Consider the following 19,353-nt stretch of genomic DNA (forward strand, 5'->3'; position numbering starts at 1 on the left):
TATAAGAGAGGGATCAAGAAGAGAGGGGGGGGAGATGGCATGTCAAGGCAACCTTTCTGGAAAGTTAATTAGTAACAGTAGCAGGCAAGGAATAGCAGCATTACAATTAGGTTGGGGTAAAACGTTAGGCACCTGGAGAAATCTTAAGATGTTAAAGCATAGTTTGAACATGATGGTATAGGATCCGACCATGTAAGGTCTTCCTTTGCTGTTTAAAGAATTTGAAATGTATCTAATTGATAATGAGAGGAAATGAAAGTTATCAGGGTATGAAAATTGGATTATCAAGGTAGTTTTTAAAGACAAGGAAATTGGAAGCAGGGTACAAGAAATGAAGCTGGTAAAGGAGATGAAATGGGTACAAGGTGATCAGATCAGATCAGATCAGACAGGTGTCTGGGGACACTGAAGGAAGGAAACCACTGTGGGCCAAAAAATAAATATTATTTTCCATAATGAAAAAAATCATTTAGGAATATTGGACTATTTATCATCATGTGTAACTAAGGCTTATACTTTTGTTGTTAACCTTCTGTTGAAAACTGTATTATCTCTCACTAAGAATCTAATGACAAATTCTCTTTTAAATGTTATTCCAAATCCTTTTTGGAATATGTGCAGACTCTCAAAAAAAAAAAAAAAAGAAAGAAAAAAGAGAAAAGTGGAAATGTTCTCTGGTTGCCTAAAAAATGTTAGAAAAACTTGCTTTTCAAAAATGTCAGCTGCAGAATGAACTTCTAGAGAATAAAACTTCATAGAGATTTCTCTTCTTTTTCTTTTTAACCCAAATAGTCTCTGTCTGTTTTTCAGTATGTTTTTTCTACATCTTTTAAAATTAACCCTGAGTGATGAATGGCGGGCGTAGAAGGAAAGGGACTGCAGAAATAGTCAGTTTGCAATGAGTTCAGTATTTTTACCCTATTTTGCAGAGCGTCATTCTAAATAGGTGCTAGTCTAGAGAAGATTTTTGTTTTGAACCACAGGCTTTATATCACCTTAAAAACAAAACAAAACAAAACCTCTCGGCTGCAAGTTAGATGCTTCTGGCAGCAATACAAATCTAGCACCACCCAGGGAGGGAGCGTATTTGCTTCTCCGCTCACTTCTGGCAGGGTGGAGGAAGGCTGGACATGGACAGACAACAAGGGAGGGCGCCCAGAGCATCACCAAGCTGCTCCCCTGCCCCGCGCCTTGGGCCTCCTCCGCTGGGAATATACAGGTAAGTTACACGAAGGTAATTCAAGTGGAGCATCCGAGCTCCTGGCAAGCAAGCCAGGAAAGTCAAGTGCAATGCACTCAAGGTGCCTACTACATCTCAGCACCTGCAGGGAGCTCTGCTTGGCCTCGTTGAGGTCGTAAATTTCTCACTGGATCCAATAATTGCTAAAAAGGTCCGTTTGTGCGTTATTATTGGTTCTATCTTTGTATATCACTTTGCAGCTTGCGTTTGAAGAGACTATAAAAAAGACATTAAAACAGCAACTGAAGGTTTTGTTCTGTTTTACAAATCTGTGACTAGTTGTTAATCTGTTATTCTTTCGCATTCTGAAATTATTAGAGCTTATAGCCATCTTTACTGCTGGAAAATGAAACATCATGTAAAGTTGTGTTCTTGTGGGCAATGTTTTAAAATGCTACAAATGGATAAAATGTAGGACTTAACATTAGCCAGCAAACTGAAAAATTACAGAGATAAAATTTTCCTATAATATGGCAGTAGTCTCTAAATATAAAGCTCAATGTTATAAATTCGGGTTCTTAATGAATTTTTTATATCACAAATTCTGTTTCCACTTAGATGTCAGAAACTGAGCTGGAAAAGATAAAAGTAAGAACAGCTGAGCATTTTGAAAATGATAAAAATAACATTTCTTGGTTAAAGGAAGGTAAGTCCTCCCGCTGTCGATTTTCTATCAATGTGAAAAATTGTGCTTTTGTTTATTTGCAAGATATAGTGTGGGAGAAGAAGGAAAATGTCCCAGCAGCTCAAATAATATTTGTGCTTCTGGTTTTCTGGTTTTCTTTCTTTCTTTCTTTCTTTCTTTTTTTTTTTTTTTTTTTTGGCCTAAGTGGTAGTTTGAGCATCTTTAGTTTTGAAATACTTTTTATATTCCCTATGCTGCAATAAATGCTGATTTAGTTGATAAGAAAGTCTATATTTTCAACCCAGATACATATTATGTGTGACGTTCTTATACTGTAGAATGTTCTCCCTTATAGCCAAGAAGACTAAATAATTTGAAGTATTTTTAAAATAATAATCACAGAAGGAAATGCAAGCTGTAGGAAATAATGTCTACAAATAGAATCACCATTCACTGCAATTAGAGAAGCCACCTTCCCAGGGGAGAGAACGCTGTCAGCCAGGGGCCTAGCGCGGGTTAGATGATTGCTTGAAATACACACACAAATCGATACGTTCTCCTCAGATGAGTACAAATTTGTGCACTTTTGAAAATATGTATAAACTCGTGATTATTTACTAGAAGGTTTGGCTTTGTAATCTTTTCATTTTATGAATATCTTTAATGCCTCTTAAAGGAAACTGACTTAGCATTTTATCTAAATAGATATGTGCCTTTCACACCACCGCGTGAATCTATTCAGTTGCAAAGAGACTCTTAAGTAGTTGCCATTCCACAAAATCGGTTTTTTATAAGGTCATGGGAGCCTTCTATGTTTGTGTCAGGAAGGTTCTGTAACCCCAGCACCATAGTAAGGACACCAACCACACGGACAATGTGGACTGATGGTGATGCTGAATCATCATAACCACCCATGACGCAGTAACTATTCCTAATTTTGAGATGAAAAGATAGAATTTCAATGAGTTCAAATAAAGTTTCCTCAAGTCACAAAATTAGGAAGTGATAGAGCTGGGCTTTGATCCCAGCGAGTGTGACTCTGTGGAATTTCACCACCACCTTTCCCCATGTTTCAAAGGGATGATATTTAAGTTACTCATCAAGGCATGTGAGTGCTCAGACGTTTTTCCTGCAGCATTTAAATCAACACCTCTACCTTCACATTCCCTGCTACATCCACTCTTATGCTTAAACCCATCCTCATTTAAACAGGGTTGACTTTTTAAAAGAAGATCATTTCTTCTGCCCAGTGACCCAATAACCAAAATTAACAGGTGGAGTTCATTTCTACCAGAGATTCGATTTCAGGATAAAAGCTGGCAACAGACATAAAATATTCTCGAAATTATGTCCTTCAAAAAGCCACAGAGCAAGAAAATTCTCTAACTTCTCTTTATTAAATATTTTTTCATTATATAAAATATTATATATTTTTAAATGTAATTTACTGTCCAATTAGCTAACATATAGTGTGTATAGTTTGCCCTTGGTTTTGGGGTAGATTCTCATGGTTCATCGCTTACATAACAACACCACGTGCTCATGCCAACAAGTGCCCTCCTCAATGCCCATCACCCATTTTCCCCCTCCCTCCCATCCCCCCATCAACTCCCAGTTTGTTCTCTGTATTTAAGAATCTCTTATGGTTTGCCCCCTCCCTCTCTGTTTGTAACTCTTTTTTCCCCTTCCCTTCCCCCATGGTTAGATATTTTTAAATAGGATGTTTTAAGCAGTATGGAAGTAAAAATTTGAATTTGGGTCAAAGACCCCCCTTTGTTTTTCTTACACACTCCAAATCCACAAAGACCCAGGTGTTTGTCACGACTACTTACAGTGAAGTTTATATTATTTATTTTTGCTTTAGTTGCTCCAGGCTATAGATGTCTCACAGAGAAGTAACCGGTAAAATTGAAAGAACAGTCGATTGTCTCCTGAAGAGTTGTTTTTTTTTTAAACTGCGTCCATTAAGTACGATTTAGGCATTGAATTCTTGTAATCTATAAAATCTAATTTCCCAGGTGACCTGTTCTATCTCATTTGGACACTTCATTTAAGCTATACTCAAATTATGTTTACTATATTTCATAAAAGGAAATTGAGCCAGATGCCAGATGACAATATCTTAATTGGGAATTATCAGGATGAGTTAGTTTTCAAACATAAATGTCTCTCTTTTTTAATGTGAAGAGAAAGTATATATGTTAGCTTGTATTTTTTTTTCTTTTCTTTTCTTTTTTAAGGCAAATTGGTGCAGTAGGAAGAACAGAGCTTTTGAGGTCAGGCAGGTGTGCTTTAATTTTTTTTTTAATGTCTTTTATTTATTTTTGAGAGACAGAGAGAGACAACGCAAGCAGGGGAGGGGCAGAGAGAGAGGGAGACACAGAATCCGAAGCAGGCTCCAGGCTCTGAGCTGTCAGCACAGAGCCCGATGCGGGGCTCGAACCCACGAACTGTGAGATCATGACCTGAGCCGAAACCGGCCGCCCAAACCGACTGAGCCACCCAGGCGCCCCCAGGTGTGCTTTATAAATCTCAGCTCGGTTACGTTGCCGTGTGATGGTGGCATGTTACTTAACATCTCTGAGCCTCAGAGTGCTTACTTAGCAAGGGATCGTGACACCTACTTTGTGAGAGTATGTGAATAAGATTTCATTATTACTGTGGAGGTTTTCCCCCTTTTAAAGCATGATTCAAAATAATGTAACTGTACTTTTGGGGATCTTGATTCACACATTGAACAATCTATAATAGTAACAGCACTGGCTACTTTTATAGTATTTTATAAATTCCTTCATTTAGTCCCTACAACAATTTGCTGTGTGACAGCATCATCCCCATTTTACAGATGGAAGGACTGAAGTTCAGGGAGACTCTGGATCTTGCTCAAACTTGCAAAGCAATTAAGTGGCGAACTGAATCTTGAACCCAGGTCCAAATTCCGTTCTTCTCTTTGCCTTAAACAACTTTGTCACAGTGACGTCTCCAATAGTTATTGATTCATAGGTTAAATTTATCAGTCCTTCACTTTAAAAGATCATGAAATCAATGCTTTAAATTTGTCCCAAATTTTTTTTTTCCACAAATGACAAAAATGGTTGTCTCTTGCCTTTCCCTGTGACTGTGACTGAATGCTCCCTGCTGTTGCAACCTACGGAATCACAGCAATGCCTCATTAGGGTTGGAGCTAGCCTGCACTGGGATGATCTGCAGAAAGCACTGAATGAGTGTCTGACCTCAGAGTGACCATGTGACCAACAGGAGTTACCACCATCAACGCCAACCTGAGAACTGATACTCTTTCTAACTTCTCAACTTCAAAAATTAATTCAGTTTATTTAATGTGATTCGACATTTTTTAAAGTGTTTTATTTATTTTTGAGAGAGAGAGAGAGAGAAACAGAGTGTGAATTGGGGTGGGGCAGAGACAGAGGGAGACAGAGAATCTGAAGCAGGCTCCAGGCTCTGAGCTGTCAGCACAGCTTGAACCTGGGTTTGAACACGTGAACCAGAAAGGAGATCATGACCTGAGTGGATGTCGGACTCTTAATCAGCTGAGCCACCCAGGCGCCTTTGATTCAACATTTGTTATTCATGGAATTACTGGAGACCAGGCATGAGCATGGTAGAGAACTATTTTTTAAAAAGCAAACAGTGAAACAAACACGGCCGTGCACTTGCAGGGGTTTGTCTAAATGGTCTTGTTTTTGCCCGAAAGGTGAAGAGGCTCTTATTTAGTTTCTCTTTCCCAGGGATAGGGATGAATCTGTGACTGCAGGCCTCAGAAATGATGACAAAGACCTGGTTAGAGCCACACCCAGAGCTATTATCCACAATTAGGGTCAAAAGTGTTTGGGAAACACGCTGGCAGACCTGACAATGCACTCCTGGTAAAATTAATTGAATCTTACTTATTTTCTATCAAACCAACAAGCAACCTTGTGCTGCTCTTACAGTCATCAGCCCTTTAAATTCTAGACGTTTTGGATTTTAGATTTATCAGATTCCTGGGCCCCAGCTTAAAGAATTCAGTAAGTAGTACACAGGTTAAACCCAGGAAGCCATGCTTACGAGCAAGACAGGTGAATCTGAAACAAGATGTGCAGGAACCGTATGTGGAGAAACTCTATTGTAAGACCACCAGAGAAACAACTTTGAAATATGTACGAAACCAAATGAACAGTAATGTACAAGTGTGGACCAAGATAGGTGAGAAAGGAGGTCTTAAAGAAGTGGGTGGTCTGTTTGTACCAGGGGAGAGCAGGGGCCCCGGGCCTGGAAGAAGCCTGCTTTGGTACAAGGTGAATGGGCTGGCTAGTTTTCTGTGTATAGATTAACACAGACCAGGGGAACAAAGAGATTGGAGTTCTCACTACAGGTTAAGTAGTTGGGTCCGGACTCTGGGTCGTCTGTGCAAGTTTGAGGTGAGGGACTAATGTACTGAAGCTTGATTTGGGGATATAAATCTGTCACTGAAGTGCAGAGCGGGAAGGGACGGGCAGAGGAACAGTGAAAGCAGGAGGGTTGGTGAGGCCTAAGACAGCAATGCATTCATTCAGTAGCCCAGAAGTGAGGAAAACAACCTGGATAAAAGTCATAACAAGGAGAAGAAGAAAATAGGCCCAAATGTGAAAAACTTTATGAAGGAAAAATTGATATAACACAGAAATTGGGGGGAAAATTACAGGTGGAATAAGATGGCATGTAATACCCCATTAAGCCAGGGAGCATTCTGGGTAAGCATTTTAGTGCTTGTACCTTACACCATTTGATACGGAAGAGAAACATCAAAATGAAGGGATGGAAGCCTTTAAATTGTTGCCATTTGCAGTTTAAAATCACAGCATCGCCAGTGTTTGAACTGCACACGTTTTTTTTTTACAGTGTCTCCTGATTTTTCAGGAGAAGATGGAGGTCTGCACTTCTGTGTGAAATCTCCAGATTTCTAAAAATGAAGTACAAACAACCACAACAATACTAAAGCCAAAGCAGGACAGATGAAGGCAAGTTCTTGAGGACCATTTTAGCCCATAGGCTACCAGATTATAACTTCCGTCCTAAGTGCTTGTATCTCTAAACAAAATCTATTACAAGTTCCTACAAAAAAGCACCTTTCCATAAATATCACTGCCTTGGCATAGATATATATAAATAAACACGCATACTGATATGTCTGAGCAAAGACAAATGTTTGACCTAAGAAATATAAAATTAAGAACATTGAAATGAAACTTTGACCTTCAAAAGACTAGCTATCAGCAATTGTTTTAGTGAAGCCTTCTCTTTATGGGTGTAAGAAGTAAAGGGAAGAACAAAATCATCCAAGCCCTCAATGCACCAAGACATAGTTTCATAATCTAACTGGGTGTTTAGTCCATCCAATAATTGTTAAAGTTGGTGAAGCTCCAGTGAGAAAATACATACTTAGAAGAGAGGTGGGATTGAATAAAAGGAGGGAGGAAGACAGTGTACAAGCTTTACTCTCACCTTCCATAAATGCCATGAAGAAACGACCATGAAAAATGAGAATGCTATCGTTATTTTGAATTAAGTATAGCTCCTTTCCTCGAGGCAGTTACCTGGTGACTACACTCTTGGGTGATTTCAAAATAATTATTTAGATACATTTTAAAGTAAACTTCCCTGAACTTATTTAGCATTGAAGTAGAGGGGTTAGGTCCCCATGGACTTGGAAACTAGAAAACCCTGGTTATCATTTAATCAGAAATCATGAATATTAGAGGCTAATATTCCAAGATATTGAAAACAGCCTCGAGGTCCCAAAAGCCATGTTCCCACAATTCCCCTTTCAATATAACACAAAATGTCAAGTCCATAATACAAGAATCCCATCTCACTCTTAATCAATGTTTACTTGCAAATGAGGCAGAAAAAGTAAGGATCTTACACGAGTTTGCTGGCCTTCTCTTAATTCTAAGTGAAGAAAATTTACTTATTTTGCTCAAAAAAATAATTTCAGGGGCACCTGGTTGGCTAAGTTGGTTCAATGCCCAGCTCTTGATTTTGGCTCAGGTCAAGATCTCATGGTCTGCGGGTTCAAAGCCCCATGTCAGGTTCTGCACTGACAATGCAGAGCCTGCTTTGGATTCTCTCTCTGTCTCTCTCTCTCTGTCTGTCTCTCTCTCTCTCTGTCTTTCCTCTGCTCTCTCCCTCTTAAAATAAGTAAATCAAATAAACTTAAAAATAATAATAATTTCAGCTCATGAGCATTAAAACAATTCCAAAATGCGTATTTTATTCAATACAGTAACCACTTAATGAGGCTTTTCTTGAATTCACAGATAATGGGTTAAGCAAAGAAATAAAAATGCCAAAAAATGAAACTGCCACAGTTCGTGCCCTCAAGGATCTCATGTATTTAAGTGCTTTCTTGTAATGACTAATATTAATCCATGCTAATTCTCTCCCTTGGATAATTCTCATAAAGGGGCTTTTGTGTGTGTGTGTCTACCTTAAAAATTAAAGCACATTGGTATCCACTTTCAATTGTGAACTTCCACAAATAGCATATCTGGAAATTTCTTTTACTATGTATACACACAAAATGGAATTATTAGCTCTTATTTCTGTAGTCTTCATTAACTTGTTAAAATGTATTACCAAATAGCCAAAATACAGGTGAGTAAAAAGTAATAGCCAAATAGAATGTGGTTTTGTTTTTAAACATAGTTGAAAGGAGACATTAGATGTGAAAATATGCCCTTGCACGTCATATAAATAAATCCAACAAACACAAGAACGCGATTTATTTTACAAGAGTAATTATTTTGAAGCTTTTAGGCAAGATGATGTGATAGAAATTGACATAGGGAATTATTCTTGAGAATCATGGTCAAAGAAGTTCTGAGGGAGAAATATTTGAATTGAGACCTAAATGAACAGAGGGAACCAGCTGTGCCAAATCTGGGCAATTCCAACAGGGGGAAGGGCCTGTGCTAATAGTATGGCTCAGAATGGCGGAAGGGGAGGAAAGGAGAGAGGGAGGGAAGCAAAGGAAGGTGCTTAAGGTGGAAATAATGTAGGACCTTGCTGACCACAGTCAGGAATTTGGATAGTTTTTGCCTGGTTGGAATTAGATATCACTGATGATTCCAGGCAGGAGAATATACACAGGCACTTATATTGTAGGAAGGAAAGAATGTATGAAGAAATAAATTAGAAGACATTGCAGTAGGCCAAGCAAAAGGTGATAACTAGGATGGGACAGAACTGTGAGGGTGAAAGTGGAAGAATGTGGATTGAGCTCTATTTTGATGTAGGGCCAACTGAACTGGCTGATGCACTGGTGTGGGAAACACAAAGAAATGAGTCAAGGCTGAGTTCTGGCTTGAGACACTGGATGATAGTAGTGCTGAATGGAGTGGAATGAGAGAAAAAGTGGCTGGAGATGAGAGCATTAATTAGCATGTGTGGGTGGGTCAGGTTCAGTGTCACGTGTCTGTCAAGCATCCCCATGAAGACTATCACGTGGGCATTAGGATATATGAGATCAGTTGTCCGTTTTGGCTAATGTTGGTGGGGAAAGTTTGCCAGCGATTTTGCTTAGACCTAAGAAGGAGAAGGCATCTGTTGGTGGGAAAAGTGAAGGAAATGAAATACAATTTGGGGTTAAAGGACTTAGGAAGAGAACATGCCATGGTCCAAGAAGTGAATGAAAACAAGAGTGTCTACAATATCTTGATCCAAAGGAAGGTTGGCATTCAATAAGTGTGGAGAGTTTCCTCAAGGACAGAGCATAGCAGGGCGGCTAGGTGGCTCAGTCAGGTAAGTGTCTGACTTCGGCTCAGGTCATGATCTCGCGGTTCATGGGTTTGAGCCCTGTGTCGGTCTGTGTGCTGACAGCTCAGAGCCTGGAGCCTGCTTCAGATTCTGTGTCTCCCTCTCTCTCTGCCCCTCCTTCACTTGTGCTCTGTCTCTCTGTCTCAAAAATAAATAAACTATATATAAGAGAAAAACAGAACAGAGCTTAGGACCTTTCAGAGACCTTGGTCAGCATTTTGGATTTCAATGTAATCATTACTCTGGAAATGCCCGTACAAAATATATTTTATATTGTATTAAAAATATCCACTACTTTCATTCTCAATATAATGTAAAGTAGGAGACTAACAAAGGATAACACATTACGTTAAAACTGAATAATTACAAAATAAGTAGCTTTAATAGTTTTTATTAGTCAGTGTTCTCCAGAGAAGCAAAACCAATCAGATGGATGGATGGATGGATGGATGGATGGATGGATGGATGGATAGATAGCCAGCCAGCCAGACAGGACAGATTTATTATGAGGAGGGACTGGCTCACACAATTATGGAGACTGTGGCGACTCATGATCTGTTGTCTACATCCTGGAGGTTCAGGAAAGTCAGTGGTATAGTGCCCACCCACGTCCCAATTTCTGAATCAGTGATGGAAATTTTGGTCTAAGCAACAAGTTCTGAGAACTGAGAGTGCTAATGTCTAAAGGCAGAAGAAGATAGATGTCGTAAATCAAATAGAGAGAGAAAATTTGCCTTTCTTTGACTTTTTGTTCCATCCATCTAATAATGGATTGGACAATGCCTGCCCACATAGGTGAAAGTTAATTTTTTAAAATACGTTAAATGTTTATTTATTTTTGAGGGGGGAGGGGCAGAAGGAGAGAGGAAGACACAGAATCCAAAGCAAGCTCCAGGCTCTGAGCTGTCTGGACAGAGCCCAATGCTGGCTCTACCACACAAAATCTGAGATCATGACCTGAGCTGAAGTGACGTGTTTACTGATTAAGCCACCCAGGCATTCTCAAAGCTAATTATTTAAAATCTGACTAATGCTAATCTATTCCTAGAACACCCTCATGGACACACCTAGAAATAATACTTTAACAGTTACCTGGGTATCCCTTAGACTAGCAAACTGACACATTTTTTTTTTCTGAGAGAGAAATAGAGCACATGTGTGGGGAAGGGGAAGAGGGAGAGGGAGAAAGAATCTTAAACAGGCTCCACACCCCGTGCAAAGCCCACTCTCATGACCGTGAGATCATAACCTGAGCCTATATCGAGAGTTAGACCCTTAACCAACTGAGCCACCCAGGTGCCCCAACACATAAAATTAATCACTGAGAAAAAAGTAACAGACAGTGATTCTAGCTAAATTAATAAAAAAAAAAAAAGCAGCTTATCAGAAGGCTTGGACATAGCTCACAACATAATCAGGTCACCACTCCTAGGACAAATCAGCTCTAAATACTTTTCTGTCCCCTTATCCCTTGATAGTCAAGACTAAAATCCCAAGGAAGAAAGTCCAATAGCTTTGGCCATGAGTCCCCCTTGTGGTTAGGCAGGGCAGGGAATGCTGACCCACAGTAACAAGGCTACTCCTAAAGGGATAGAGATGCTTCTTCTGAGGGAATTCAGGGAAATCGGCACCAGAATAGAGGGAGAACAGATGCTGTGTGGCCCCCAGATGATGTCAACTCCAGGAGCTAGTACCCATGATCTTATTTTCCATGCCTTTCTCCACAAAGGATAATATTTTCCTAAGAACCTGACATGTACTCTTGATGGAGGGCTGAACATTTCAGGAAGGAGAGTACTAATTTTAAATGTATTGGCCCTCTACTGAAGTTCAAATGTCAGAATCATTTTGATTCTCTGATCACCTTATTTTATGTTTAGAAAGTTCAGTAAAAGATGAGATATTCTGTGTTCTCATAGGTCAACAAATTAAATTCCAGTGGCACATCCTACAGCTGACAGCTGAAATTTCTTTCCGACAGAGCCTATAAAGTAGTAAGCTCATTTCTTATGATATGATGATGTTGATCCCAATGGAATGGAAGGTCTACAAGATGCCATGTCAGCCTTGGGACTATGACCAGATGAATTAATCAGTGCAAAGTCCCTATAAGTTGTTAAATAGCAGATTTAAAGACTCTCTTTCAATGATGAGAGGGCAGTACATCAAATCCAGAATGATCTTAGCTCACCATTATTAATTGCAATTTTATGAACTAGGAGTGAAGCAATCCATAGAGACTGGAAACCATCTCTCCTGTCGTAACAGGAAGAAGAAAGCTGGGAATAACGGGAAACTTAAAGAGATTTATTCCTTACAGTTGAGATTTCAATTGATGTGTTCGTATTCTCTACGTCACAACAGCTGTTGGTGTGGTGCACCTAATCAACATTAGTATAAAGAGCAATCTTACACTGAGAGAAAAAAGTCCCTTATGTTCTATGCCTCAGAAATAAGGACGTTCCATTTCTTGTGAATTCTACAAAGAGATACTTTATTTTTATATGATTATGGCCCATTTCTTTCAGCTTAGGAACAGCATTTAGAGGGAATATACTCTCTAATAAAACGCACCTACACTAGGTGTTCACCAGACCATTAGTAAAAAAAGAAATGTGAATAGAGCAAATGAAGACATCACTCTACAGGCATAAATCATTTCAACCATTTTAGCCATTATTTAAGCCTGTCTAAAAGTAAATGTGCAGCTAAGATGAAAAGCAAGGGCAATGACAGTAGCTTTGCCAGTGTATAACTTCAAGAAAAAACAGAGAGGACAACTCATAGAGGAGCAGTATTAAATAAGACATCAGGAGAATCTTCCTCTTGAGCTGAATTTCCACACCAAGTTGGATTTGCAAAGAAATAATTACATTGCCGAAGGTAGGGAAGGTGCTTCATGATGTTTGATCTCAAACAACAGACAATAGGAAAGGAAAATCTGCATTTTAGCTCTTCTTTCACTTACCAATTTTATTTTCTTTCTAATATTTAGAATAGTCAGCATTACGGACAGGAAAATAAATTTCTTCTGAAGTTACCAAAAGACACATGCTAATACTACAACATCTGGAATATAAATTGCACAACAATATGAAAAATGTATGTAAATAAACTCTTTTGAAGAACAAAAACCATATCACATGCTGTTACATTCCGGCCATAATTAATAAAAAAGAAAAAAAAACACTCTATGCATGTGTCTGAAAACTAATTCTTTGGAACAATATAAGAAAAATAAGATTGGTAAGATAAACCAGTCCTGCCATAAAGCAAAGTGGAAAATAATGTAAAATTAAGTAAACTAAAACAACAAAAGTTCTGATTTCCTGCAAGGAACAGACTTAAATACTAAACTATGACTCCCATGCCCAAGGACCTTATAATGCAGTTGGGGTAAACAAAACATCAACAGAGCATCCTGTTTACCACATGATTCAGAAAAGAGTAAGCTGGTAAGTAGAATTTGAATCATAAGAGAATGTACACAATCCATTGCATGTAATCTTTCAGTATCAAATCACTCACATACCAAACCATATGGGTACACCCAATTCCTTCGATGGGTGCAGATTCCTCTTAAGATTATAAAAGTGCTTTTTGGTTTATTTTGTCTTTAATGGATTTAGCAGATTTGAGTTAAAACAACTATATTAAAGAGTCACTTGAAAACAGCAGAATTCATTTAAAAATATTGACTTAGATTCCTTATATAGGTCTCTTGAAAGAAAGACCTTTTTGTTAATATTCTCTACTACCAGCCTTTACTTTAAAAAAAAAAGTGAGAAAACAACTGATATTCTCATTTTAAAATGAGGAAAATTTGTAACATAAAAAATAGAGATATTTAATAGACAGTGAATTCATTATTCCAAGGAAAATTACTCAGATTACTCAGTTAAGAGTAAGTTAAGAGTAATCTGAGTAATTTTTTTTCTGAAGAGGGAAAGTTGCACTAAGCACTTTTTTAAATTAAAGTAACAACACAACCTGGAGGTAGAGTGTATTTACAGGTCATAAATGTACTGAGTGTCCAAATTCAGTTCTCTGTGAAGCCTCTAAATTCTTCTAGGCCAACAACTACTAATTAAGAAGGCATGCACTTTCAACCTCAGATTTCCAGGCCAAATTATTGAGTATCAGAGCTGTCACATAGCTTGTGCTCCTGTAGACAAATCTTCTCTGCCTTGGCTTTGCTCAAAGAAATTCGTTTCATCTTAGACTCCCATGGAATAAGCAGAAATAACTTGTTCTGATCCTTTAGAGATTAAGAAACTAATTAGTAATCAAATTTAAATTTTAAAAACACAGAACAGAAAAAAGGTACATGGTTAAAAAATTACACAGACCTATTATATATTGCATATAATTATATGTAATATATATAACTATACATATTATATTGATAGAATTCATATATTACATCTATAACCATGTTGAGCAAAATATTTTATTCCATCCTTCTCTCTGGCTTTCCACCAACACGTGTGTTGACTATGTTCTATTTGTCAGATAACACAGTGTGGCTATGAGAGTATCGAACATAAATAACACTCGAGGTGCCTACAACCCGTGGATGTATGATTGCAGGGGGAGGTGGTAGTTAAGCTCACCAGTAGCCAATAGACTTAAAAAAAGCCGAAACGTGAGGTAGTGAATTGTTAACTGTTCAGGGGCGAGGCTGTATCTGGATTCTTTACCTCCATAGTTGAGCAACCAGGTAGCCCCTGGAACATGTAAGATGCTCCAAAATGATATGAATAAATGAATGAACATATAAATAAATTCCAAAAATTCTGCGAGATTCAGAGACAATAAAATGTATGCCTAGAATTTAAAAAAAGGGGGGGGGAGAGTTTATTTGGGCTATATAAATCATTTGTAGGGTTTTCATAGGTGATAGCATTACAGACTGTTGAATGTGATCATCTAAAATGGAGAGAGAAAAGTCTGGGGCATTTGGAGAACAGCAGTTATGTTCGGCTGGGTAAAGGGTGTGTGGGGGAGGGCAGGAAATGAACCCTGGCTGTATTATAAAAGGATTTTTAGTTTAAAAGCCTGAAGAACATACACCCAATGTCTTAGGACAAAGAGAAGGGATCAAATCCATGTGGATTGAAGTCAGGAAGGCAGACAGGACCTAAGGGTAACAGAATCAACTCTAGAAAAGCTAGAAAATCTTTGTGATTTGAGGATCTTTATGAAGATGGATTGGAAGGGGAAAAATAGAGGCAAAGAACAAAAACTGAGTGGCTAGTTAGAAGCTTGTTGCATCCACAGATGAGGAAGTGTGACTTCGGAACTGGGATGCTGGTTGCCATGGCAATGGAAACAAAGGTACTGGTATCCAAGAGAGTGCTGGCCCAAATGCCACGGACAGGCTATTAAGGGGCAGGAGAAAGAAGGAGTTACCAGATGTTACAGAAAGTCTCTGGATCGAAACTGGATTTTCCACTGTCTGTAGTGGCCTTATGTAAATATTCTATGTTTATTTCAGAAAAATTACAAGATGCAAATGACCAAAATCACTCCAAATCCCAATACCAAGAGATAGTCACTTTACATCTTTTCTTATATGTTATATATTCATGAGTCCATTCATGTGTTTGTAAGCTTGTTTGTATGCATGCATAAGAAATTAGCAATTACTGATCTATCAGTAATTTTAATAAAATCTGATTACACAATACATTTAATAATGTGTTTTTCTTTTTTTAACATTTATTTATTTTTGAGAGAGAGAGTGTGTATGCACATGTGTGCATGCACATGGATGAGGGACAGATAGAGAGGGAGAGAAAGAATGCCTAGCAGGCTCCATGCTGTCAGTGCAAAGCCAAACAAGGGGCTCAATCCCTCAAACTGTGAGATCACGACCTGAGCTGAAATCAAGAGTTGGACACTTAACTGACTGAGCCACCCGGGCGCCCCTAATAATGTATTATTCTTACTTGTAAATGAATATTAATTCCTATCCAGATTAATAGAGATTTGCAGCATCATTTCAAAGGCTATACACATGGTATTCCACTGGTGAAATAATAAAATATATACAACCGATTTCCTATTTGGGGATACTTGGTTTGTTTCAAACGTTTTGCTTTTATTTATTTTTTTTATTTAATTTTGAGTGAGAGAGAGGGTGTGAGCATGGAAGTGTCCGAGAGAGAGGGAGACACAGAATCCAAAGACAGGCTCCAGGCTCTGAGCTAGCTGTCAGCACAGAGCCCATCGAGGGGCTTGGACCCATGAACCGTGAGATCATGACCTGAGCCAAAGTTGGATGCCTAACTGACTGAGCCACCCAGGCGCCCCAAATGTTTTGCTTTTAGATCTCATACTACAACACCTATGTTCCATACAAGTGGACAAGGAACAGCACATCTTGCTGAGCCCTCATACCTGACCTTTGGCTTACAGGTGACAGGTTACACTGTTCTGTGCATCAGTGCTCCCGTTTAGTTTCATAACTGCATAACTGCTTTTTTCTACAGATGAAGAAGTTTAAGTCAGAGAAGTTTAGCTAACTGGTCCTAAGTCTCACGGATAATAGGCAACAGGGCCATGTCTCATTCCAGGTACTCTGATTCCAAATCCAGTGCTTTTCCATCACGGACTCTGCTTGGCAATACTCTTGAAGGTTGATAACCAGTAATCCCCCATGGGTGCTTATTTTTGACAACTACAATCGAAAGAGATGGGAAAATTTTGGAGAAACTATGCAGATGATGCATTTCTATTTATTTATTTGCTTGCTTGCTTGCTTACTTAGTTGAAAAAGAAAGCGCACACATGTGAGTGGGGAAGGGACAGAGGGAGAGGGAGAGAATCTTAAGAAGGCTCCATGCTCAGCACAGAGCCCTATATGGGGCTAGATGTCACAACTGTGATATCTTAACATGGGCTGAAGTCAAGAGGGGGACATTTAACCGACTGAGCCACCCAGGTGCCCCAGATGATGCAGTTTTTTAAAATTTTTTATGTTCTTTTTTTATTTTTGAGAGACAGAGAGAAACAGTAGGAGTAGAGGAGGATCAGAGAGAGAAGGAGACACAGAATGTGAAGCAGGCTCCGGGCTCTGAGCTAGCTGTCAGCACAGAGCCCAACACGGGGCTCAAACCCACGAACTGTGAGATCATGACCTGAGCTGAAGCCGGACACTTAACCGACTGAGCCACCAGGCGCCCCAGATGATGCATTTTTAAACCTATTATTCATTTAGCTAAATTCTCTAAACACCTGTCTTCAGCCTAGTCATGGTGACTTGAAGGGGAAGGAGGACTGAGTTATGACATTAGGTGAAAATTCAGAAGCTAACTGGGGTGCCTGGGTGGCTCAGTTGGTTAAGCATCCAACTTCAGCTCAGGTCATGATATCACAGTTTATGAGTTCGAGCCCTGCATCGGGCTCTGTGCTGACAGCATGGAGCCTGGAGCCTGCTTCGGATTCTGTGTCTCCTTCTCTCTCTGGCCCTCCGTGCTCTGTCTCTCAAAAATAAAAATAAATGTAAAAAAATTAAAAAGAAAAAGAAAATTCAGAAACCAACTTATCTACAGATTGCAGGGATCAATAGTTCAAAATGAATTACAACTCTGTAATATTTTTTGCATTCATATTTAAGAGATACAATTGGAGTTCACCCCATGATCACCAGTCACTTAAGACACAAGCAAGTTATAAGGATTAATCATCTTGATATCTTCCTGTTGACTTTGGTTAACTAAACACTAACCGTGGCCAATGGAGGAGGGACATGGATATCTTATTTTGTTAGGTGATGTTTGTGAAACAAGCACTTGGAAAGAAAACATATGACGTAACAGCGTAGGGAAAAAAATAACTCTAGGGGCAGAATTGACTATGATGAGATGATGAAACAGCAATATAGTTTTATGTGGCCAGTAAACAGAACAAAACCTGCAAACTTAGGGGTATTTAGATGACAAATCTGACTTTCATGTTCAGAGATCCCGATCTGGTCATGTCATCTCTCCAGCGGGAAAATTCTATGACACATATTATACAGAGCCCTACTTTCTCAGATACACCAACTAGCACCCCACTGTCAACCTTAGACATGACCTTAATTTTCCTTGTTGTATTTAGAATTTTAAAAAGTGTGTCCTCTTAAATCTTTAAAGAGTAGGACTTAGCAAAGAATAAAAGACATCGTTCTGTAAAAGCTTTAAGCCAGAAACACATATGTTTCCGTTAACCATTACGGGTACTGCATCCGCGGTATTTTTCAATCATGAATTAATCTCAGTTATACTTTGGTGATCGGCAGCCTGTGAGGTTACAATAATAATATGTTTTAGTTAAAACTATAAAGCTTGGAGCTCAAAAAAGCTAGGGAACCAAATGATGCTTTCCAATTACCTGAATTTTTAACATCAACCTCACAGAAGGGAGGATTTTAGTGCATTTTACATAAGGAGAAAATCAAGTCAAATGTGTGTCCACCCTGCGAGAAGAAATGTAATGCAGCTCAAGGAAAGGTGAGAACAACGCTCACTGTTCCATGAGGCAACCGGACGTGTGCAGTCAAAGCATCTGTGCTTCTGTCCGGCTGACGTGACAGACGGTGCATGAATTCGGCATTCGCAGGAGGAGAAACTAAACGAATAACTTGGGGGTTAAGCAAAGGTATAGTCTAATTACAGCCCGTTAATGGCTCAAATATCTAAACAGTTCATTTCCACCAAGACATTCAGTCTTTTTGTGGTTGGCAGCAATTACGTCACAACCTCTATCTCAACTTTCCCTAGCATATTTCAGTAAACAGGGAGGCTCTTTGGTTCTTTCATTTTGTTTTTGTAAGGACTCATTTTACAATGACTAACTACCCAGAGCCAGGCAAAATAGTTTGTGCAATTATTAAAATTCTCCACGCTAAATTCAACACAAGAAGTGTGCTTAAATATAAATCCAGTTTGTTCTCTCTCTCTCTCTCTCTCTCTCTCTCTCTCTCTCTCTCTCTCTTTCAAAGCAAGCCAGGGCTCAGAGAGAAATAGGTTTCAATAATTTCCGAAGAAATGTCTGATAACACATTGTACATACCCTCATTGGTCAATCAACAAACATTGGTAAAGCCATGATCCACTGGGACATACTGGACCCGAGCCTGGCAACAGGCTAAACCAGAGGAGCAAATCACATAGTTCTGATCAGCAGGTGAAAGAAATTATGCTGAGAGAAATGAGAAAATACTAAAAAACAGAAAGCACAGGTGGACATCAGTAAACTTGCCTTTCAGAAAGACCATTCTGACAGTGGTCAGATTGGAAAGGAGGAAGAGCTGATTGGTGGAAAGCAGGCAGAAGCGTGTATGACAGCCAAAGTAAGAATTTAAAGAATGGCAATGGGAATAAGAATAGAAATTGGGGACTCCTGGGTGGCTCAGTCGGTTAAGCGTCCAGCTTCAGCTCCGGTCATGATCTCATGGTTCATGGGTTCGAGCCCTGCATCGGGCTCTGTGCTGACAGCTAGCTCAGAGCCTGGAGCCTGCTTCGGATTCTGTGTCTCCCTCTCTCTCTCTGACCCTCCCCTGTTCACGCTGTCTCTTTCTGTCTCTCAAAAATAAATTTAAAAAAACATTAAAAAATTAAAAGAAAAGAATAGACATTGGAGAATTCATTGAAAATTAGAATTGCCAGGACTTCCTGGTAAATTAGTTCTGGGGATGAAGGAG

The 19,353-nt window shown here is 39.0% G+C and overlaps 1 protein-coding gene across 4 annotated transcripts in view; it reads left to right on the forward strand.

Annotated features, from left to right (window-relative positions):
- Window positions 1-1,138: 1,138 nt before the first annotated feature.
- Window positions 1,139-19,353, forward strand: part of MDFIC2 (MyoD family inhibitor domain containing 2) — a 106,994-nt gene continuing 88,779 nt past the window's right edge. For 3 of the 4 annotated variants that reach the window (XM_029918599.1, XM_029918602.1, XM_029918600.1), the window contains exons 1-2: window positions 1,139-1,219; window positions 1,799-1,886. In XM_029918599.1, the coding sequence (XP_029774459.1) occupies window positions 1,799-1,886 (88 nt within the window). In that variant the 5' untranslated portion in view covers window positions 1,139-1,219. Of the gene's footprint in view, window positions 1,220-1,312; window positions 1,392-1,798; window positions 1,887-19,353 lie in introns of those variants that run through there. The other variant, XM_029918601.1, reaches the window with a different exon arrangement.

Source organism: Suricata suricatta, chromosome 12, assembly GCF_006229205.1.
Source record: "Suricata suricatta isolate VVHF042 chromosome 12, meerkat_22Aug2017_6uvM2_HiC, whole genome shotgun sequence".
NCBI lineage: Eukaryota > Metazoa > Chordata > Mammalia > Carnivora > Herpestidae > Suricata > Suricata suricatta.